The following is a 23,900-nucleotide window of genomic DNA, read 5'->3' on the forward strand; positions in this document are numbered from 1 at the left end:
TCCTGTTATGTATAATTTCTCATTTCTTACTCATGCTTTGCTAAATTTAATCAACTAGGGATCACACGAATTCATGGAGTTTTAGTATATTAAAGCTATATTTATCCATAATGACGACAAAGGACAAGAACATGTCTACTCTCTATATTTCTCAAAGGCCAGTTGTCAAGAACATGTCTAAGGTGTGAAGAAAGGAATAGAGGTACGAAAAACAAGTAACAAGAACATGAAGACATATGATGAACATCGACTATATGTTGTCACTTTCTATTTAGTATTCACTAGAAAATACATATGATAAACTTGACAACACTATACCAGTGGTTGTTCGTGTTCACACTTCACATATGACTAATAATAAATACACAAAGCCGACATTGTTATGGGGAGCCCATCAAATGGATCACTCTCCCTTATATGCAAATTTCTTTAGGTATAAATCACATCAACATGCAATAAGTCTCATCTCGTATCAACTACGATGCTTTTAATAATTCCTCCGATATTTGATTGTATGAACATAGGAACAAAGCCATCACTACCCTTACTATGTTATGTCACAAAATCTTTACAAGTAGATCAATTAATTCAAGCACTAATTGGGGCGAACTATTGTGAGAAAGTGAAATTAGAGAGGTTAATGCATTACTAGCATGATGAGGCACCTAATAGAAAATGACATAATTATCTCCCTTCAAAAAAAAAAAGAAAAAAGATTGACATGTCTGTGTTGAAAACATTTTGTTAAAAATACTAATAAATAAAAGTTTAATAAAATAAGTAAGAGACTCACATAATGTAATTTTTAGTCACCATAAGTTTTCTGTTTTGGTTTGCATTATTTGACTTTAATTTACCTCAACAAGGTATGAGATGTCTTATTTATAGGTAAGGGTCTAAAAGAACATATATGTAGTCAATGCCACAACTTACAAGTATCACATAACCCTACTACCCTATTGCTTGTGTTGACATGGGTTCATGTGAGGTCTTGGTTAAGAAGTGAGTCTTTAAATATTGACCTTGAAAACTTAGTCCCACCACAATACAATCCCTCTAAAACATAGCCCCTTTTTATAATTTAATAATTCTTGTTAATGTAAAGCTACTACTCAGGCCAAACAAGCACAATGCGAGGCCCCAGAATCAGCATTTTGGTGAAACAAAATATAGGCAACCTTCATTGTGAACTGTGAAGCAAAGCCAAGGATGTTTATGTATATGCAAGCCGGCTTGGGCCACTAGTTATAGTACCCTCGTTAAGTGGGTCAAAAGTGGCCCCCAAGTGGAGGTGCCTCTCATATAAATATTATCCAATGTCTCATCCTTGAGGGCTGAGGCCACTAGTTACTCCGCTTTTTATTTTTTGCTTAGCTATTTTGATTGTACAAGAGGAGAATACCTCTTTTACCCTGTGCGTGTGCCTAAGCCGCTCATTTTAAGGGTACTGGTTTATGAATTATTTTTAGAAATATTTTATTAAAAAAAAAAAAATTATTGACAATTTTTTATATTTTTAAAGTGGTGTCAAAACTTTCCTATTATAATTCATTAATATTTATCTGAAGAAAATATGTTAACGTAACCCATAAATTAATAATGACTATATCTTTATTAATGTAGGATTTCAAATTTGATTGATACACTGGCTCCTTATCTACTGCATAAAACTCCCTTATCTTTTCATTAAAATTTGCCAACTCATTAATCATTCATTTATTAAAATGCTCCAACACTAATTAGTAATTTAGGCATGTCTATTTTTTCAATTTACATATTTATTTTTAGAGAAATGATATGTCTACAACATTTTTACAACAAATTCTAAGTGGCAGATTGTTATTGTTAGGGCAAAAAAGTAGTCTTAGTGTTAGTTTCAAGTTTGAACCAATAACAACTAATCACCTATGATTTATTGTAAAAATATTATAGACGTAACATCTCTAATTTTTATGATCAATAACACTTCTTATTTATTTATTTATTTACTAACTCTATTGTTCAAGTGGTGAGTGAAGACCTATTGGCTCAACAACTGACCTAGAGACCAAAGTTTTAGAATAAGTTGTCTTGTTAAAAAAAAAAAAAAAAAACCCCTCCACCACGTCTTCAAGTTACTTATTTTTTGTTTGATGAACAAATAAATTAGAGTGGCAAACTTTTACTTTGAAAGTACTAGTGGTTTCCAGGTTATTATTATTTTTTTAATACAAATAAAAAAATACTCAAATTAAAAAAATGAAATAATACATAAATTCATAAGTTTTAAAAAATCCAAGACGAATTTTGGTTAGGTGTATAAATGTGAGAGAGAGAGAGAGAGAGAGAGATACATTGAATGGTTGTATCATTATTGTGGTCAAAGTGATCAGATGATTGATTGATTGATTATTGATCCAAAGAGAGAGGTAGAAGAAGGTTGATTTGAGGCTGAAAACAATGACTGATTTAATCCAAGTAACTTTTCTTTTGCTGAATGATTTAATCGAAGTAACTTGGTCAACATTTTCGATTGTGCAAGATCTTTCCCTTTCCTTTTCAATTATATTAGTCATCATATATAGAAAATTGTATCACAACGATGTTATATATGATCGAGTCACCGAAGTGTTTTGATCGTGTCCAAAATAAAATCATTTCGAGATATCACAAGAGCATATTTTAAGTTAGAAGTGTGATACAGTCGTATTGGACACAAACATGGAAAAATTTGTGTGGACATGAACACTGAAATTTTGTTAAATCCATGCTTTTTAGACTGAAAAAAAAAAAGTATGGATCAAGAAAATGTTGAAACTAGTGACATGATTTGATCTCTTAGATAAGCTGATAGTGTTAACATAAACTTTTAACTATTTTTGGGATTTTATCACGTTTGATTATAAAATTCAAGATGTTCATTGTTCATATGGTTGAGATAAAGGGGTATGTAACTAAGAATTGCATATTTGCTCCTCAAAAAAAGAAAAAAGAAAAAAGAATTGCATATTTGTTGATATACTCACAAAGCATAAAAAAATAAAATAAAAGACGAGGAACATCATCATTATTATTACATAAACAGTAACTGGTTTACTTCTCCATGTAAATAACTGAAACGACAGTACGTACTAGATAGTCACTCATTGCCATAGATAATTCAACAAAGGTGCAATACCACAGACACAGTCAGAAATGGTAACACAATTAAGTCCAAAGGGCAGCACAGAATCCTCTGATAAAACCACATGTGATCAGTGACCTCCATGGCTTTTAGTGTGCTCTCACCTTGTGGTTCAACAGCAGATTTCGAAGCTCGACTGCATCAATTTCCGCTGCATGATTAATGGGCCTGTAGTAACCAGTAACTGGGTCTGGGGCCCATGCTGAAGAGGCCCCACAATCTTCTTTCATCGAAGCCCTCTCTTCTATTTTACTCATCAGGATTCTACTCTTACTACTACTAGACCCTCCTCCATTAGCTAAGCTTGCCGACACTGAGGCATGTGATGCAGCCGCATAACCCCGCCTGTCCACACCAATCAAGACATAAATCATCATTACAAGCTAAACAATTATTTATTCTATCTATTAATAATTGCGTTGATGAAAATTTACTTATTAATAATGAAATATAATATGATAATGCTTTATGTAAAGAGTACTCTAATTCTGAAGATGATGGGTTGGCCATATTATTGTTTTTTGTTTTTTGTCTCTTGGACTAAGTGAACAATACTAAAAGGTTGATTAGTATTAGACTATAATATTGCGTATGCTTAAAGGGAGCAACTCCGGTGTGATAGTTACATTAGAGATGGGGATTTGAATTTGGATGTTTTCATTGAAAACATGAAGAAGAGTCAATTAACCTAAGAGTGATCTGCGTCTTTAAGACAAAAATTATAGGCTATATCGGTTAGTAAGTTGGCAATGGGACTCCGATAGTAGTTTATAGTTTTCTCACTCCATTTGGATGTATTAATTCGCCACATAGTATGATTCCGCTTGGGTTTATCTAATTGGCTAATATATCTCTACTACTCCTATTTTGATAAAATCTCTTTACTCCAGCACCTAACTTAGCCATACTATGGACTTTGCCCTTCAAAAAGCGTGACAAAAATGGGACCAATCACGACAATTTTACTCCGAGTACATATGGTAGCTTTTCAACTTAGCTCGATTAATTAAGTCTTAATAAAGAATTATAAGACTATTGGTTTATTTATAGACTATAGTTTTCTAAAATCTTTTTATTTTTTTGGTTAAATAAAGACTGATTTCTTTTTTAAAAAAAAAAGCTAATAAAATAATGTTTACCCAAATCCATTCTAAGTCGAGAAATTTATGCAGGAAACAATTATATAAATTAAATTCCTAAACTTACCCCATACCAACTAAAAAGAGAAGGCATTTGATTCGATTATCAGACTATGTGACAAAAGAGAAAAAAAAAAAAAAAAGATTATCAGACTATGTGACAAAAGAAAAAACTCGGTACTATTCATCTCCAGTTAGCAGTGGACTTATTATTCAGTTAAATTTGTTGTTTTGTTTGGGCAAAAACAGAAAGTCATATTTTGATTCGAAAAATGTCAAAATCAAATGTTGGGACGCTGCACTCGTGTCCCCTCAAATCATGGAGCTATTCCTCGAGACCCTGAGTCTCATTCAATGCAGGTTATTTAGATTAGATTTGTTTTCTTCAAAAAATCAAATCAAGGCCCAATCTGATATGATCAAACACAAAATAGCTAGAATCCTATCATCCACTGTACCTTTTTTTCTTTTATTTTAATGACAACAAATCAAAGTAAAAACAAAAAATCCCACTCCAAGTCCAATCAATGGCTAGTACTACGATATTATCAAACACAAAAATAACAAGAAGGAAAAAAAAAAAAATACACCGTATATTCATTTTTAAACGAAAATAAAAAGTGGGTTTTGAACATTTTATAACTTACCGATTGATAAAGAGAGAAAAACCATCTGCAATGGACTCAGCAAGAAGCTTAGCCTGAGTGAGAGAGCGAGCCATCTGATAATATTATTTGATCCAACAGCTATTAACAACTTATTTTGTTGGTGTTGCTGCTGTAGAAGAAGCTGTTTCTTCTTGGAAAAACTTTCCCAAGAAGAGAAAAGAGACTTCCACAGCAGCTTGTTCTGAAGCTCGCTCTCTTTGTTCTGTGTGGTGGCGTAAAGAAAAACTAGGGTTTTTGTGTTTATTTATATAGAAGGAAAAGTAGGGTGGCACTACTCGAGGTGATTAGTTGGCTTTTCTAGAAAGAAGTGAAAGTGCTTTCAAATTCAATGACTTTGTAAAGAAAAATAAGAGCGTGTAAAGGTCTTATCAAATGTTTTTCTATGGATCAGACACGTGGTTTTTGCATGTTGGACAAGTCACAAACCTGTTAAAGATTTTAGGTTAACCTAAATTTCCTGTGTACAAGGTCACGAAAAGTTGACACCCATTATACGTGTCTGTACCAAGATAATCTTATCTTCTTCTTCATTTTTATTATTATTTTTTCTTCCCCAAAGCTACAATCTTATCTTCTTTTTTGGCTGAATAACAATCTTATCTTCTTAATTGAACAATAATTAACTTTATGTGATTTACAAGTATCGGGGTTTGATTTTATTATGGCCTTGTATTTTTGCTTTGTCACCAGTCAATCAAGCTCAATCAAAGTTGTTTGTTTTTTTTTTTTCTTTTGCTGGAAATCAAAGTTGTTTGTTAGCTATATAAACATGGCTTTTGAAATGATTTATTGATGGTTCATCTATGTGAATAACGTGTCAAGTTACATTTAATTTTTGAGTTAAGCTCAAATTATGGCACTTTGGTAAGATATTTTTGGTAATAATGTTTAAGTTTTGTGAAAATATATATAGGTAAAAAAATGTATGAAAATATGTGTTATGGTGTTTATACAACCGTTTTTGTTATTTAAACACCATAACCAAACGGGTCATTAGTATTGACAATTGCATTTATCATTATAATCATTTTTTAAAAAGCTTATGACAATCAATTTTGAAGCTTTATTTGTTTGTACACTACTTTTTAAAAATTTTTGGCGTTAATGTTGACTATGAGTATTGAGTTTAATCGACTTGGAAAATTGTAGGGTCATCTTGCAACTGTTTGAATCATGCACACAAAATAAAAGAATAAAGCATCATAATTTGAAAATTTTGAAGAGTTGTTAGGAAAATCTTCAAAGTAAATTATTTGTAGATTTGCAATTATATAAATTGGAGAACAAGAACGTGATGGCCCAAAAGCATCTACAAGATTATGATGGTTTTCAACTTTAGACATGGTTTGTATCTAGTGCATTTATACTGTACCGTACTGGACACAATCCCATATTGTGTTAATATTTGCTGTCAAAACTTGTGTGTGTATATGTAAATTGTTAATTGTTAATTGCTCTCATATATAATATAGACACCATCAATCATAAACCTTGCACGAAAGTTTTCATTGTGGATGCCATTCAACAACTCAGCAGAATAATAATAAATTGTGTAATTTTGGGACACAACGATGTGATTAGATTGGAGGCATCGAGTAACGCAGTGTGGACGTGATCAAAATTAAGCATAGGGGCGAGAGACAACATTGGGAACACTGGCACCGACCTTGCCGCCTAGCATATGATGGTGGGTGGGTGTGCTTCGTTTTCTTCATGCAATCATGGCTCAGTTGGCTTCCCTGTGCTGTGATGGAGCCTTCGAGCTAAGACAAACTTGCTTGTACCAAACGCAATACTAGCCGACTTCGCAGCTTCGAAGTTTTGTTGAAAAATTAAATCAAGGCCCATTTTTCTCAAACCCAATATTGGGCAACCCAAATGGAATTTACCAATTTCAGGTGTTATTGGATCCGTTAACCTTGTCCTTTATTTTATTTTATTTTTTTAACATCTATCTGGCACATGTCTAACAAGGAAAATCATTGGAAATTCATAGTTTAGACTTTCGAGGGTGAAAGCGAATTTTTTTCTTTCTTTCTTTTTTACCACTAAGCTCACCCATGGGCTCCAAGAGGAAGTTCGCAAAGTTGGCTTAGAGCATTATTTTCCAAAATTCATAGTGGAGATGTGCGCTTTCGTAGATATAAATGTATAGTTTGACTTTTTCTTTTTAAACAAATTATAAAAAAATTATTTAATAAAGCATTTAATGCACATTAATATATGTGCAAAGTTTGACTTGAAATAACCATGATAAAAATAAAGTATTTAATGCACCTTAAAATGACAGGTGATAAAATAACTATTTTATGTGACACAACAAACGCTTACGACATTCCTAAATTAATTAATAACCTTGGACATACATCAACCTCACATGGATCTACTATAATTTGAATTTTTTTTTTTTAATTGCACATGTAAGAGGATAGACTAATTGAAGAATATTTCAAATTGTTGTGAACATTTGTTATTTCTTCAAGGGCAAAGTTTGGCTACAACTACACTCAATATTTTTTTATTGGATGTGATTAAATTCATCATTGGATTGCATTTTTTTTTCTTTTTATATCATTTATGTTAGTAAAAATTTCTAGAAGATCAAAGATTAACAGCTATGTCATCAATAAAATTGTTGGGCTCTAAGACTTTAGGTTTAAATGTATTAGAACTTTATTATGTAATGTTAGCAAACCATGATCAAAACGTTTCGTCTTGTTTTAGACTTGCTCAAAGTATGTTTATGTGTAAAGTTGGAATCGAGAAATTGCAGAAAATTACTGTTCAATTTCTACAAGGCTCGATTGATCGAAAATTAGACTCAATCGATCGAACCTCTTGCAGAATGTTTTTTCTGCAGAATTTCCAACTTAGCCCAAGCTCGTTTGACGTGTAGGGTTTTATGTTTTGCCTTAACTATGAAAGGAAAAACCCTAGCCACGTTTTATGTTGTTGTTTATGCTGTGTATGTGAATCTCTTGTGAGATCTAAAGGTGTTTACCTTCACATATACTTAGGGTTATCAAGAATCAAGATTATATCAAGAGCTTGATTATCAGTTCGATTGCTGGATAAAGAGTTTAAAGATACACAAGCAGGAGTGCTTGTGCTTGTTGTGAATCCAAGAAAGAAGTAGTCCATGGACTCGGAGCTGTTACGTGGTCGTGGTAGTAAGTTTCCTACTCGAGGTAACAATAGGATGTTAGTGATCTAAGTTGCTATTATGTAAATTTTAATTCTTTCATAGTTGATCTGTTTTACCTTGAGGATAGTTAGATTAAATCCTCCTCAAGTTTTTTACCAGTTTGGTTTTCCTGGGTTATCATATCTTTGTGTTATTTATTTTCCGCACTTTACAATGATATGATATATGTGTGTTAACCTAGATTTGAATAATTTGACTAAGTAATCACTTGACTAATTAACTAGGTTAATCTGGTTGTATTTTAAGAGGTCTAAAAACGTACAAAAATGTTTAAATTTCAAGTTTTTGTTATCTAAATTATGCATACAAAATAAATGTATGAATGAAATAGTAATTAACATTTATTTGGCATGAAATTTGACATGCGTATTAAAAACACAAAAAACACACAATCCAACGGTTAAAATTTTAAAATATGTAGCCATGTTAATTTTTACAGTAAGAATGCCAAACTTTATCCTTTCCCTATAATGAATTCATACATTTTAAACAAGTTTAGATAAAGCCTTTTATTATTATTATTATTATTAGAGATAAACCCTAAAGTACTGCAAATATGTTCATATTCATAAATTAAAGAGATACTATCATTAAGAGTACTTGGAAAGAAAAACGTTACCATAGTAGTGATTGATTATTTTGATCTTGTTCATGAAAACTATCATTAGGCATCTAATGCTTTTATTGCTCAAGCTTAGGGAACTACATGTGTTAGGTTCTAAGAGTTTGAAACAATTAGCAAATTGTGAACACAAATTTGTCTAGATATAGATCCTAGAGTCTATAGGTATTATTAGACATTGCTCAAGGTGATTTAAGTCAAGATTCAAGAACAAGTAAGCTGTAGAAAGAAGAGTTCAGAAACTGTCTGGTTCGTTCGATCGATCGAAACACGTATCTGCAGAATTTTATTTCAGCCCAAACTCTAATTAAACGTATTGGGTTTCAAGTAAAACACTACTAGTATATAAAGGAAACCCTAAACACATTTTTATAAGGTTTTTCAGAGAGAGAAGAGTGTGCCTCCTTTGTATCAAGGGTTTTGTACCCAAAAAACTCTCTCCTATCTTCTACCGGCGTTATTCCTTGAAGAATCTCAAGATTCGGTGTTGTAAAAGTTGCTGGTTTCTCTAGTTATCAAAGGTGCTGATGATCTAAACTTTCAAGGGTGATCTTGGAGTCACAAACAGGAGAGTTTATGTTTTTTTTTTAAAATTTTTTTTTTTTTTTATTTATCATAAGTGTGGGTGCTTGTGTTGGAAAGGCCTTATAGAGAAGGAGTTCGTGGATTCGGAGCTTACACGTGGTCGTGTCAGTAAGTTCTACATATGGTAGCAATAGGATGTTAGTGGTCTAAATCTTATTATAAACTTCGATTCTCTATAGTGGATTTGCTTTTTACCTTAAGGATAGCTAGGTTAAATCCTCCTCAGGTTTTTTACCTGTTATGTTTTCCTGGGTTATCATATCATTGTGTTCTTTATATTTCTACATTATTTATACAATATGATTGTTTTGTTTTTACCTAGATCTGAATAATAAACCTAAGTGTTCACTTCATTAATTAATTAGGTTAAACAACTTGTCTTAAGGGGTCTAAAAAGGTACAATATGAAATCCCACTGGACTAATGTTGGAAATTTTAAGATTCCCGAAAATAGTATCCCCTACATAATTCAAGGATGATTCCAAGTGCCCCAAAGTAGGTTTGGGGGCATCGGGATAGGGGTGAGATAACCACTAAATTGCAATCTTCAATATTATAGGGGCCGTATAACGTTGATGATCCTTGGAAAAAAAAAAAATTTCCATTGCCGTTTGATGGGTAAAAATTGTGCAACATTTGGGCCTGACGGATTCTTAATCATGGGCCGACATTAAGCAGGGGCCCAAGGTTTAGCCTCGCTTAAAATGCTTGATACGCACGTTTAAAATCCGAGGGAATCCCAAAAAATCAGGAAGTTCGCGCTAGGGCAATTCCAGATGATCCGCCTTAATGAAGAAACTCGCCCTATAAGGAAATATTTGCCCATCACGTTTGGGATTTCAGAGTCCTACAAGGAAAAGACTTCTAGTCGAAGGAGGAAAGACCGACTTTCTTCTACTATAAAAGCTTGAATACTCTCGCAAATCAAGGTAGGCAAAAAACACCCTCTCTAGCACTCTAGAGTTGAGAACAATTCTAACTTGATCGTCGGAGGGTATTTGGTCGACACCACATCGGTGCCCACGACGAGATCACTTTCTTTTTCTTTGCAGGTTGTTAGTGGCGGCGAGCGTGGACTGTGCGGCTCACTGGTGATTTCACGGCATCATCAGTTGGCGCAGTCTGTGGGAATCGCGAGAAAGATTGTCGCCACCCGGACGTAAGAGTTGCATGGTACTCACTCGTTTAATGGCCACCACCAGCAACGCCCAAGGAGATGAACCGCCAAGATCTACCGCACTGGAAAGGCAGGTCCAGACCCTCATGACGGCGGTCGAACGACTCACAAAGTAGAATCATGATATGGAGGAATAGCTACGTCAAAGGGATGCAGGACCTAACCCTCAGGAACGAAACCAGGAAGGTGACAGTGCCGAGCGAAGGGAGCGGGAGAATCCAGAGGATAGCAGCATCCCAAGCCGACAGGAGCGGCAAAACGAGAGCCTTCCGTCTCTCACGGATCCTGCCCCCCCACCTATGATCGCGGAGATGCAGGCGATGAAGGAGCAGATGGAGGTCATGATGAACGCCCTCAAGGGGCGGGTATCCTCCGTCCTCGACGATTTAGTGAACAGGACCGACTCACCATTCACTGCGTCCGTTAACTCATCCCCCCTGCCACCGAAGTTCCGAATGCCTCAGATCGAAAGTTACGACGGGGTCAGGGATCCCCTCGATCATCTAGAGACCTTCAAGACCCTGATGCACCTTCAGGGGGTACCTGACGAGATCATGTGCAGGGCGTTCCTGACCACACTAAAGGGACCTGCGAGGGTTTGGTTCAGTAGACTGACACCGAACTCCATCAATACTTTCAAGGAGTTGAGCGCCCAGTTCACCTCCCACTTCATTGGCGGTCATCGATATAAGAGGTCCACCGCGTGCTTGATGAGCATCAAGCAGCGAGAAGACGAGACGTTGCGAGCCTACATAACCCGTTTCAACAAAGAAGCCCTTTCGATCGACGAAGCGGACGATAAAATACTCGTCGCCGCGTTTACAAGCGGATTGCGGAAGGGGAAGTTCTTGTTTTCCTTATACAAGAACGACCCGAAAACTATGGCGGATGTACTCTACAGGGCTACCAAGTATATGAATGCAGAAGACGCACTGTTGGCCCGCGAAGAGAAACCTAAGAAGAGGGAGAGGCAGGAGGATATGCAACAAGATAAGGGGCGAAAAGTCGCTAGAACCGGGGATCAGCGTGATGAAAGGCGCTTCAAACCCCCCACAGGAAGATTCACCAATTTCACCCCATTAACCGCCCCAATCGACCAGGTACTGATGCAAATCAAAGATGAAGGAGCATTGACATTCCCAGGGAAGTTGAAAGGAGATCCCAACAAAAGACCGAGGGACAAGTATTGTCGCTTTCACCGCGACCACTGGCATGACACTGCCAACTGCTATGACCTGAAGCAGCAGATTAAGGCACTGATCAGACAGGGAAAGTTACAAAGGTTCGTCAGTAGGAAAAAGACCGACAAACCGGAAGAACAGACCCTACGACGGGAGAACGAGCGCCCCAGACCACCAATGAGGGACATTCGGATGATAATAGGGGGCACAGCTGCAGCCGAGTCTTCCAAAAAAGCCCGCAAAACCTATCTTAGGACGGTCCATAGCGTCCAACTCACAAGATCTGTACCAAAGATGACGCGAATAGGTGACCCCGTCATACATTTTTCAGAGGATGATGCTCGGAGACTTCACCATCCTCATGACAATGCGCTGGTGGTCAGCCTACAGATGGGGGACTATAATATGCATCGGGTACTCGTCGACAATGGCAGCTTAGCGGACATCCTGTACTATCCAGCATTCCAGCAGATTAGAATTGACAGGGAACGATTGTCCCCCACGAACGCCCCACTCGTAGGATTTGGGGGCGTAAAGATATTCCCTTTGGGCGCAATAACTCTAATAGTGACAGCAGGTGACTATCCTCAGCAAATCACTAAGGAAGTAACATTTCTCGTGGTCGACTGCTCGTCCGCCTACAACGTCATCCTCGGCCGATCAACTCTCAATTCCTGGAAGGCGGTAACTTCGACGTACCACCTAATGATTAAATTTCCGACGGAGTACAGGGTAGGAGAGCTGCGGGGAAATCAAGTCGCTGCCCGAGAGTGCTATATTGCCATGATAGAAATGGAGGATCAACAGCAGACGATGTATATCGGGAAACAGAAAGTAACGGCAGAGCCAGTTGAAGAGCTAGAAGAAGTAAGATTGGACGACGCACGGCCTGAACGGACGACCAAAATCGGCACGCTAGCCAGTTGGCCGGTGCGACAGACGATCACCACTTTCCTAAGAAGTAACCAAGACTTCTTCACTTGGAACCATGAAGACATGCCGGGTATTGACCCATCAATCATGGTCCACAGGTTGAATGTGTCACCCTCTTTTCCTCCAGTCCGGTAAAAGAAACGAACCTTCGCCCATGAGCGGGATAAGGCCATAGCTGAGGAAGTTCAGAAGTTACTAGGGGCAGGCTTCATCAGAGAAGTATACTATCCTGACTGGCTGGCGAACGTCGTTATGGTGAAGAAGGCAAACGGGAATTGGCGGATGTGTGTAGACTTCACAGACCTCAACAGAGCTTGCCCTAAAGACAGCTACCCTCTCCCACGGATAGATACCCTGGTGGATTCAACTGCAAGACATCAGCTCCTAAGCTTCATGGACGCTTTCTCGGGCTACAACCAGATCCGGATGGATGTATCTGATCAAGAAAAAACCTCCTTTATCACCAGCCAGGGATTATTCTGCTACAAGGTAATGCCCTTCGGACTCAAGAACGCCGGAGCGATGTACCAGAGGCTAATGAACAAGATGTTTGCACGTCAAATAGGCAGGAACGTTCAGGTTTACGTTGATGACATGTTAGTCAAAAGCCTGCGCGAAAAAGATCATCTAGACGACCTCCGAGAAACGTTCGACACACTTCGGTCGTTCAATATGAAGCTAAACCCGAGCAAGTGTGCGTTCGGTGTCACGGCAGGAAAGTTCCTGGGTTTTATGGTGTCCCAGAGAGGAATAGAAGTCAACCCGGAGAAGGTACGAGCCATAATGGAGCTAGAACCCCCGAGGACAGTTAAAGAAGTCCAAAGTTTAAATGGAAAGATTGCGGCCCTAAACAGATTCGTCTCAAGGGCGACGGACAGATGCTTACCATTCTTCCGAACCTGAAGAAAGTCATTTGAGTGGACGGATGAATGCCAAGCGGCTTTCAACGACTTAAAGGCGTATCTCTCATCTCCTCCATTACTCAGTCCTTCCGTGCAAGTTGAAGAACTCTACCTTTACTTAGCAGTCTCGCATGCCGCAGTAAGCGCAGCTTTAGTAAGGGAGGAGGAAGGGATACAAAAACCTGTCTATTTTACCAGCCGTGCACTTCGTGGTGCAGAGGAGAGGTACCCCCAGATGGAGAAGTGGGCTTTCGCACTAGTAATAGCTGCGCGGAGACTTAAGCCGTACTTCCAAGCACACACAATCATTGTCTTAACAGACAAGCCACTAAGGAAAGCTATGAACAGCCCGGAAGCAGCAGGAAGGATGGCCTTGTGGGCAATAGAGCTAAGCGAGTTCGACATTCAGTACCGCCCACGGACGGCCATGAAAGGACAGGCAGTAGCTGACTTCATCGCCGAATTTACACGTGGGGAGGACCAATTGGAAGAAGTAAAAGAACAGTGGAAAATCTATACCGACGGGTCCTCAAACAGGCGAGCCGGCGGAGGAGCTGGGGTTGTAATACAAACTCCACGGGGAGACACGATACGATGCATGATCCGCTTGGATTTTCCAATAACCAACAACGAGGCAGAGTATGAGGCCTTGGTAGCAGGACTAGACCTCGCAAAGGCCGCAGGAGCGGAGAACGTAATTGTCCATTGCGATTCGCAAGTAGTAACAAGTCAGATCAATGGCGACTACGAGTGCAAAAACGATAGAATGAAGAAATATTTAGAAGAAGTGAAGTACCGGATCAATAGTATTGAAGTCGAATTCGTTTAAATCCCGAGGGAAGAGAACGGGTGGGCCGACCAACTGGCAAAGTCTGCATCAGCCGAGTTCGTAGTGGTCCCTGAATAGGTATTGTCGTTCGTGCAAACATCCTCATTAATCGATAACGAAACAAGCATGCAGGTTGAGGACTCTGAGTGTGACTGGACTACGCCATTGATCGCCTACCTAAAGGCCGGGGTGTTACCGGATGAGAAAGGTGCAGCCAGAAAATTGAAGGTCCAGGCATCACGGTTTGTGCTGATAAAAGACATCTTATATAAAAAAGGTTTTTCTTGACCATACCTGAGGTGTTTGTGCAAAGAAGAGGCGAATTATGTAATGAGAGAGGTGCACGAGGGTATCTGCGGAAACCGCTCGGGGGCGCGATCACTGGTACATAAACTGATCCGTGCAGGGTACTACTGGCCAACAATGATGAAGGATGCGCAGGCCTATGTCCAATCTTGCGGCAAATGCTAGAGGTTCAGCAATTTCATCAGGCAGCCGTCTGAAGAGCTGACACCTATGACGGCACCCTGGCCGTTTGCGCAATGGGGACTTGACATTATGGGCCCCTTTCCTACAGCAGTCAGGCAGTTAAAATTCTTGGTCGTCGGCATAGACTACTTCACCAAGTGGGTCGAGGCAGAAGCCTTAGCCACCATCACGGAGAAAAACATCCGAAGTTTTGTCTGGAGAAACATCATATGCAGGTACGGGATACCCAGGGTACTGGTCTCTGACAACGGCAAACAGTTCGACAACAATGCCTTCCGAGACTTCTGCGCAGAACTAGGGATCAGGAATCATTACTCGTCACCCGCACACCCACAGGAAAACGGGCAGGTAGAGGTCACAAACCGGTCCCTACTCAAGATAATCAAGACCCGTCTTGAAGGAGCAAAAGGCATATGGCCAGACGAACTACCTAGTGTCCTATGGGCATACCGGACCACAGCAAGAGCACCCACTGGAGAAACACCTTTCCGACTTGCGTATGGGACAGAAGCTGTCATCCCTGCAGAAGTGGGGCTCACTAGCTATCGGGTGGAGAGTTATGACGAAGATGTAAACAAAGAAGCTATGCGCCTCCAACTTGATCTACTGGACGAAGTCAGAACGACGGCCGAGCAAAGGCTAGCGCGCTATCAGAATCTCATGGCGAGACACTACAACAGCAAAGTAAGGCATAGGGACTTCAGGGTCGGGGACCTAGTGTTGCGGAAAGTAATGGGCGCCGCCAGAGATTCCTCACAAGGAAAACTCGGCCCCAACTGGGAAGGACCCTACAGAATCATGTCATGGCGAAGGAAGGGCACCTACCACCTCGAGACATTGGATGGACGAAAACTACAGCACCCATGGAACTCAGAGCATCTTCGGAAATACTACCCGTAGAAAGAAGAAGAATATGAGAAAGATTTTCAATTTTCCCCTATCTATTTTTCTGTTAACTTTTACTACGTTTTCTCCAACTTTTGATACAATCTTTTTTGTGCCTTTTTAAGCCCAAGGGGGCAGGCACTTGGTTTTTTATTGATTTATTTGAGTATTTACAGACAACTTAATTTTTCGCATGGATATGGGTATGCTACAAGGAACATGTCCGCAAAGCGGACGGACCACCGAAACGGTGAAAATTCTTACAAGTCCATAAAATGGACGGTACATTTAAAGGTGATACAACCGCCACAAAGTGGATGGATCACCACGACGATAAAAGAACTGTCCGCAAAGCGAACGGACCACCGAAACGGTGAAAACCTTTACAAGTCCATAAAATGGACGGTGCATTTAAAAGTGATATAACCGCCACAAAGTGGACGGATAACCACAACTATAAAAGAACTGCCCACAAAGTGGACGGACCACCGAAAATGTTAAAATTTTTACAAGTCCAGAAAATGAACGGTGATTTTAAAGGTGATATAACCGCCACAAAGTGGACGGATAACCACAACGATAAATGAACTGCCCACAAAGTGGACGGACCACCGAAAATGTTAAAATTTTTACAAGTCCAGAAAATGGACGGTGATTTTAAAGATGATACAACTCCACAAAGTGGACGGATAACCACGACGATAAAAGAGCTGTCCACAAAGCGGACGGATCACCGAAACGGTTAGAAGAGCTAACCATGAAATGAACGGTCATACTAAAGGTAAACCACCACAAAGCAAACGGATAGTATATCCATGAGTCCACCTAATAGACGGATCCAATTAGAAGTAAGATAACTACCACAAAGTGGACGGATCCCCATGGTAAAAGCTCTCAAAAAGTAGACGGATCAAAAAACCAGTTCAACCCATTCACGTACTCATGGATTGGACGGACCCTCTAAAAGGTAAAGTTTTTCCAAATTAATAATTCCCATACAGAAAGACGGAAGAGAAAAATCCTCACGGATGCAAATGCTCAATCAACGACGAAAATATGCATAAACATAGTCAAAAGAGAAAACATTGTTTGATATGAAGGTTGACATAAAACAGAAATAAATGTTTAAAACAGGTAAGTCTACCGTGAAACTACTCCAAACATACAAAAAGGAACAAACCGTCCTCAAAATTCAAAAATTACAAAAGATCAATCAACTTTCTTAGGGTCGGCATCCGGAACGTCCTTCGGCAAGGCTGATTCTCCGTCACCCTGAGCTGTTTCGTCTCCAAAGAGGTCCTCCGTATTTTCGGAAGTGACGGGAATAGCTGAAGTCTGGCCTTGGTCGTCAACTTTGATCATTGACACATCCAGCTCGAGGTAGACCTTCTTGACCTGACGAAGCGAGTCGTCAAAGCCTTGTAGAAAAGAGTCTGCCAGCTCGCTCAACAAGGAGTCTGAGTCGCGGTACTCCTTGACGGCTACCTCTTTAGCATGACGGATCTCTTCCTTCAGTTCTTTGATCTCCTTCTCCTTCTTCTCTATAACCGTCAACGCCTCGTCCGACTTCTGCTCCAGCTCTTTCCTTGCCTTCTCAGAAAGCTCCAGCTTCTTCTCCATATTGGACCTCCATTTATGGAGTTGACCAAGCTCTTCCTCCGTCTGTTCCGCCTTTGCACGCACCCGGTCCAAAGTACTCTCACGATTGAGACACCGATCCAGTAATCCCTTCATCATAACCAAGGACTACAAACGAAAAGAGTGCTTGTCACGTAATGTATTAAACAACGAAAAAGAAAAACAAACATATTTGACGGACATAACTCACCTGAGCAACAGCAAAGAGGCCCGTCTCTCCCATAGCCTCCGTCGAGTGGTTTCCCAGGTCCTCATAATCTTCCGCCGTGATAATAGACGACAGCTTCTCCAATGCAAACTTGGAGTCGTCACGGAGGAGGGGAGGAGGTCTCTCTTGTTTGGAGTCTGGGGCCTTCATAAAACCTTTTCCCGTCCCATGCTTAGCTGGGGTGACGGTCTTGGCACCCTCAGCCATCAAGCCAACCACTGGTTCAAGAGAGATCTTGGGTTGTTTAAACGGACGGTCAGATTTTGATGTCGGCTTCCTCTTCGAGGTTGAAGCCGACCCCTTGGGTACCACCTCGCCGGATTCCTTCTTCTTGACGGCTTGAGATTTAATCAAAGCTCTCCTTTTGCGTCTTCCATCTCTGCAAATAATGACGGATGAAATTGAACTAAATAAAGTTAAATAAATGGCAAAGTAAAATCGACGGGCTTACGTCTATGAACTCGCTCGTCGTATGTAATAGCCTCTTGAGTGGGATCAGGACCGTCACAGTACCAATGTATGGTCTTCGGATTCACCAACTTAGCCCAGGTCCTTTCCTCCGGCTTAGTTTTTCTGCAAATCTTTTCAAGGAAACTAAATTCCTCAAGGCTAACTTGCGGGCGCCGTCTACCTGCAGAGAAAGACGATCAAGATATACACATAAAAATGGACGGTTATGAAAAGTATTACAAAATTAAGACGGGTGCATACACGATTGATTTATCACTCCCCAGGTTGTGTCAACAGGCATGTACTCCGTCTTCCCTGGACGGTTCATCCATCTGTCACCCTCCAGGAAGAAGTAACGACTCTTCCAGTCTCTATTTGAGTTTGGGGTCTCAAAGATCACCTTCAACAAGGGGCTTCGACTGGCAAAACTATACATCCCCCTTGATCCAGCAATCTCATCTGGACGGTAACAGTGAAGAAACTCACGGACCGTCAGTCTCCTTTCTCCATTCGACATTGCACCATAAAGAATCTCCATTGCTATGAAGACCCTCCAGGCGTTCGGAGATATCTGGGTGACAGACAACCCCAGATAGTGCAAAAGTTCCCTATGAAGTGTAGAGAGCGGGAACCGAAGTCCTGCCTTCAACGCCTGCTCGTATACTCCAACACCTTTTACCCCTTCATAGTAACACTTCTCCGACACATATGGTAGACGGATGGAAATGTAGTCCGGGATTTGGAAGTTGGTTCTAAAAGTGCTGAAATGTCTCTCCCTAATGACGGATGTGAACCTATGCACTGTCCACTCTGGTAACATGATGAACTGCCTTAGTCCATCAGCACCTACAACAGACTCCAGTGCTTGATTCCCGTCGTCATCAGAACACTCTATTTCGACTATCTCCATATCCTCATTTGTTGAGGATGAAGAGGAGGCAGACGGACTCCTATCTTCGCCGGGACTCTCTTGGTCTTTATGACCGGACGGGTATACATCCTCGTATTCCGTCCCGTCACGAACCACCGACTGGTTACTTGGCGCACTAGACATTTCCTACAATTGACGATGAAACCTAAGACTGACGGGTTTGAAAATATTGACGGGTGTAGTAAAGCCTAACAAAAATGCAAGGACGGAAATGTAACTTGACTATGATATTAAAGTAAATACTTACCACACTTGGTAGAGGATAGTTGACGGTTGGTGTAATCTGCGGATACTCGTTCTCTACGGAGTGCTCTGACAAGGGTGACGACTTTGCTTTGACAAACGATTTCTGGTTGAAAATAGTAGAAATGAAAGAATGATGCGCTTTATATATATGGGAGATGCACGGAAGACGAAGCGACGCTTCGATCTGATACAACGGCCATTCAGAGATTGACACGTGGCATACCTAATAAATGTTGACAACCTGTCAGCACGCGTCAACAGATTGTACCCTTCATGGAACCGTCAACTTTATGAATCTTCAGCTGATGGGTTGATTCACTTGGAACCGTCATCATTATGAACCTTAATTGTCAACCCCCAAATTTTTCTAACCGTCACCCTAATGCTCCGTCCATTAAAAAATGATGACGGACCATAGGGTGAAGGGGGCAATTGATGGGTAAAAATTGTGCAACATTTGGGCCTGACGGATTCTTAATCATGGGCCGACATTAAGCAGGGGCCCAAGGCTTAGCCTCGCTTAAAATGCTTGATACGCACGTTTAAAATCTGAGGGAATCCCAGAAAATCAGGAAGTTCGCGCTAGGGCAATTCCAGATGATCCGCCTTAATGAAGAAACTCGCCCTATAAGGAAATATTTGCCCATCACGTTTGGGATTTCAGAGTCCTGCAAGGAAAAGACTTCTAGTCGAAGGAGGAAAGACCGACTTTCTTCTACTATAAAAGCTTGAATACTCTCGCAAATCAAGGTAGGCAAAAAACACCCTCTCTAGCACTCTAGAGTTGAGAACAATTCTAACTTGATCGTCGGAGGGTATTTGGTCGACACCACACCGGTGCCCACGACGAGATCACTTTCTTTTTCTTTGCAGGTTGTTAGTGGCGGCGAGCGTGGACTGTGCGGCTCACTGGTGATTTCACGGCATCATCACCGTTGGTAGAGACAGAAGAAGCCACTTGTGCTCCACACATGACATGTATTTCAGCATCTGAAAGTAAATAAATAAATAAATAAAAAAACCATGGTTAGGCTGCAAAAGTACCATATATATAGTTGAGACCAAACAAAAGAAAAAAGAAAATGTGTATATATAATGGTGGTGTAAAGAAAATTTATTAGGTACTTTCGGAATATAAAAAATAGAACCATGCAAGTAAAATAATTAACTTGAACAAACTTACTTGGGAAAACAGGCCGTTTGTTGATACCATTGGCACCTATACTGCTGCTGCTTGGGCAATACACAATGCCGTAGATGAGAATATCATAACCCAAGGCTTGGACTTCAGATACTGGAATTGCTAGAGCAGCAACCATAAGGGAAACAAAGAGAGTTACTTTCATTGCCATGGTTATTTTACTATTAGTCTCTTACAATTGACTTGATAAAATGCTAGGCATTGGGACCAATTTATACTATATGAGAAAGCACAAGCAACTATTACAAATAAGGATTACCAGTGGTTTTGTCCAAAACCATGGTCTACTAGGATGTGGTTTTGTAACCCCTAACAGGTGGTTTTACAATTATCACATTCATAAAAAAAGAAGAAGAAGAAGAAGAAATTAAAGGATTACCATATTTATGTTATATTTGATATATTTATTTATCAATGTTGAGATACAATACTAAATAATAAAGATGTAAACGTATTTATGCATGTGTGTATATCTGCTTACAATGGTTGACGCAAATCAAAATGTATTATCAATTCATGTGTGTATAGAAGGAGAATACAAGTAGGTTAATCGGCAAAGTTAGTGAAGAATTTTCAGCTATCATAATAATAATAAGAATAATAATAAATATAAAAGAAATAATAGATAAACAAAAAAAATCATAACTTACTAAGGTGGCAAATTATAATTAGTGCAACATAATTTGTTTAGACATAGTATTGACATTACTTTTATTATATACAAATCACAATACCCCTCGTTAACGACTGTGGGAAAAAAATTTATAAATTTAAATATGAGAGAGCACAAGCAACTATTATAATAAGAGCATCACAACAGTAGAGTTGACCAATGTTTTATCCGATATATACCATGGGGTACAATGGAAATGGAGTATGGGGGTGTGGTTTTTTAATATCTTTAATATGTGGTTTTAGGATTGTCATATATATCTTTTTATGTTTTATAATAATTTATATATTTATTCAGAGGTGGGTTTAAGTTATACTTTGATTCATTTTTTTTAATGAAAAATACTTTAATTCATAATTAAACTTTATATGAGTTACACAAATTTTTTTTTTTAAAGAATATAGATTGTTTGAGAGATCTATATGATTTACATATGATGGAGGATCCAAATCCAATTATATACCACATATATGGTGGGTGGGTGTGCTTCTTTTCTCCATGCAATCATGGGCTCATGGCTTAGTCGGCTTCCTGTGCTGTGATGGAGCATGGAGTGCTAAAAAAAACCTTGCCAAGGCCCATTTTTTCTAACCCAATATTGGGCAACCCAAATGGTATTAGCAATTTCATGTGATATTTGGATTTTTTTTTTCTACATCTGTGGCACATGGTCTACCAAGGAAAATCATTGGAGAGTCTAGAAGAGTGTGGTTTGGGAGGTGGACAACGCGATACATGCGTAATACCTCACTTCCGTAAGAGTAAGTCATTCGCATGTGGAATCCACCATGTGAGAATGACGTTAGAGATCACTATTATACAAAATAAAAATTAATGGTTTGGACTTTAGAGAGAACCAAAGAGATTTGTTTTTGGTTTTGCTTACCTCTAAGCTCACCCACGGGCCCAAGAGGAAATTCGAAAAGTGGGCTTATAAGCCTACTCTAAATACATGTTGTATTACCATAATTTTCAGTGGAATTGCCTTCGACTATTAGTTAAATGCTTGGCGGCCATCATTTATTTGCAACTAACTGAATATCTTAAATTTAGCTGTTTTGGAAGGGACTAATTAGAAAAGGAAACCAAGGGAATTTTGGTTAATTAACTTTTCCAAATCGACATCAAACGAAATTATCTCAACCAGCCATGAAATCTGTCACTAAAGATTGTCACTCTCTCAAACATCCCACAACCAAAAGCCATTCTCACCGCCTAAAGGTGGATCTTATATTTTCCCTTGAACTTCTCTAAAGGCATAGCCAAATGAAGGCATTAACCAAGTTTCCACCTACCTTCAATTAATCACATTTATTCACTCACTCAAAAAAAAAAAAAAAGTATGAAGTATTAAAAATTTAATTTGCATAAGAATTGCCAATTCTTATGCATAAGTATAAGAATTGTGGGGTGTGAGGGACAAAGGCTGGGGTTCAAGTTTCTAGAAAAAAGTCTCACACATATATACACTTAAATTATGTTAGAGTAGAAGTTCTATCCTGTATAAAAAAAAAAATGCATTACGTTGATTTAAGTATTTAACCCCCTTTTCATAAAAAAAGTAGAAGTAGTTAACCCTTTGATAATAGATTTTATGATTTATTTGATTATTTAGAAATTTCTAACAATTATCGTGGCTTATGTTATTTGGGAAATCTTTGTCATTGATAGCCTTTAATCAGACTTGGATAAATGTTATGAAATTTGACAATATTAATTAAACATGTGAAGTCTTAATGCTTTACACTTGTATCATTGTATGATGACTATTACGTCTTGGTCATTAAAAAAAACAGTTATTACTTTGTGATATCAGTTTTGTTTTTGTGAAAGACTAATGAGTTTATTATTATTGTTGTTGTTGTTAATAAGTGTCTTAAGGGCACATGTTAAAAATTAATAAATTCTCAATTATAAGCTATAATACATATTTTTCAATAAAAAAATAATATATTTATTAATGATTCATTGGTTTGCATGCACAAATTTATTGTAATTATGTGTGCTTTTTTGGATATATATTTTTTTGAGAAGTGAGCTATACATCAATTGTGGGTGGGAATTTCCTTTAACTCAAGGGCAAGAAGTATGCTGAATATTGACTCTATGGTGGACAAATCAACATAAAAATCACATCCTATCTAGTCAATCCCAATATATATTTAACAACTTTAATGTCCTAACTTAACTTTCCATTTTAAATGTATATAAATATTACTTAATAAAACATTAAATGAACATTGGTATATGTGCAAAGTTTGACTTGAAATAACCGTGATAATAATAAAGCATTTAATGCAATTTAATTCACCTTAAAACAACTGTGATAAGATAATCGTTTTATATGATACAATAGAAGTTTACAGTATTCCAAAATTGGCCTACTACTTTGCACATATAGTAACCTCACATAGATCCACTATAATTTGAAATTTAACTTTCTTCAATTGCACGTGTGTAAGAAGATTTGCTAATTGAAGAATATTTCAAATTCTTGTGAAAATTTGTTATTTCCTCACAGATAAAGTTTGGATATAATTATAAGCAATATCTTTTTATTCGATGTAAACTAAATCCGTCATTATATTACATTTTTTTCTTATATCATTTATACTGGTAAAATTTTTAGAAAATTAGGTTCCGCTTGGGAGTTTATAAGGGAATGGAATGGAATGAAATGAGATGATCATAAGGGAATGGAATATATTTAAGTAAGGGAAAGGAATGGAAAAGAATGGAATGGAATGGAATTAAGTAACCTTGATTGGATGTTTT

The 23,900-nt window shown here is 38.6% G+C and overlaps 2 protein-coding genes across 2 annotated transcripts; one reads left to right on the plus strand and one right to left on the minus strand.

The window, feature by feature from the left end:
- Positions 1-3,019: 3,019 nt before the first annotated feature.
- LOC126689030 (late embryogenesis abundant protein Lea5) lies at positions 3,020-5,280 on the minus strand. Its single transcript, XM_050384004.1, has 2 exons — positions 4,950-5,280; positions 3,020-3,508 (listed from the first exon to the last, which is right to left on the minus strand). Exons 1-2 carry the CDS (start codon positions 5,021-5,023, stop codon positions 3,253-3,255), a joined length of 330 nt encoding a protein of 109 aa, XP_050239961.1. The 5' UTR covers positions 5,024-5,280; the 3' UTR covers positions 3,020-3,252.
- Positions 5,281-10,891: 5,611 nt separating this feature from the next.
- LOC126690259 (uncharacterized) lies at positions 10,892-12,808 on the plus strand. Its single transcript, XM_050385378.1, has one exon. It carries the CDS (start codon positions 10,892-10,894, stop codon positions 12,806-12,808), a length of 1,917 nt encoding a protein of 638 aa, XP_050241335.1.
- Positions 12,809-23,900: the final 11,092 nt, after the last annotated feature.

The sequence above is a fragment of the Quercus robur genome, chromosome 6 (genome assembly GCF_932294415.1).
Source record: "Quercus robur chromosome 6, dhQueRobu3.1, whole genome shotgun sequence".
NCBI classification, from domain to species: Eukaryota; Viridiplantae; Streptophyta; class Magnoliopsida; order Fagales; family Fagaceae; genus Quercus; species Quercus robur.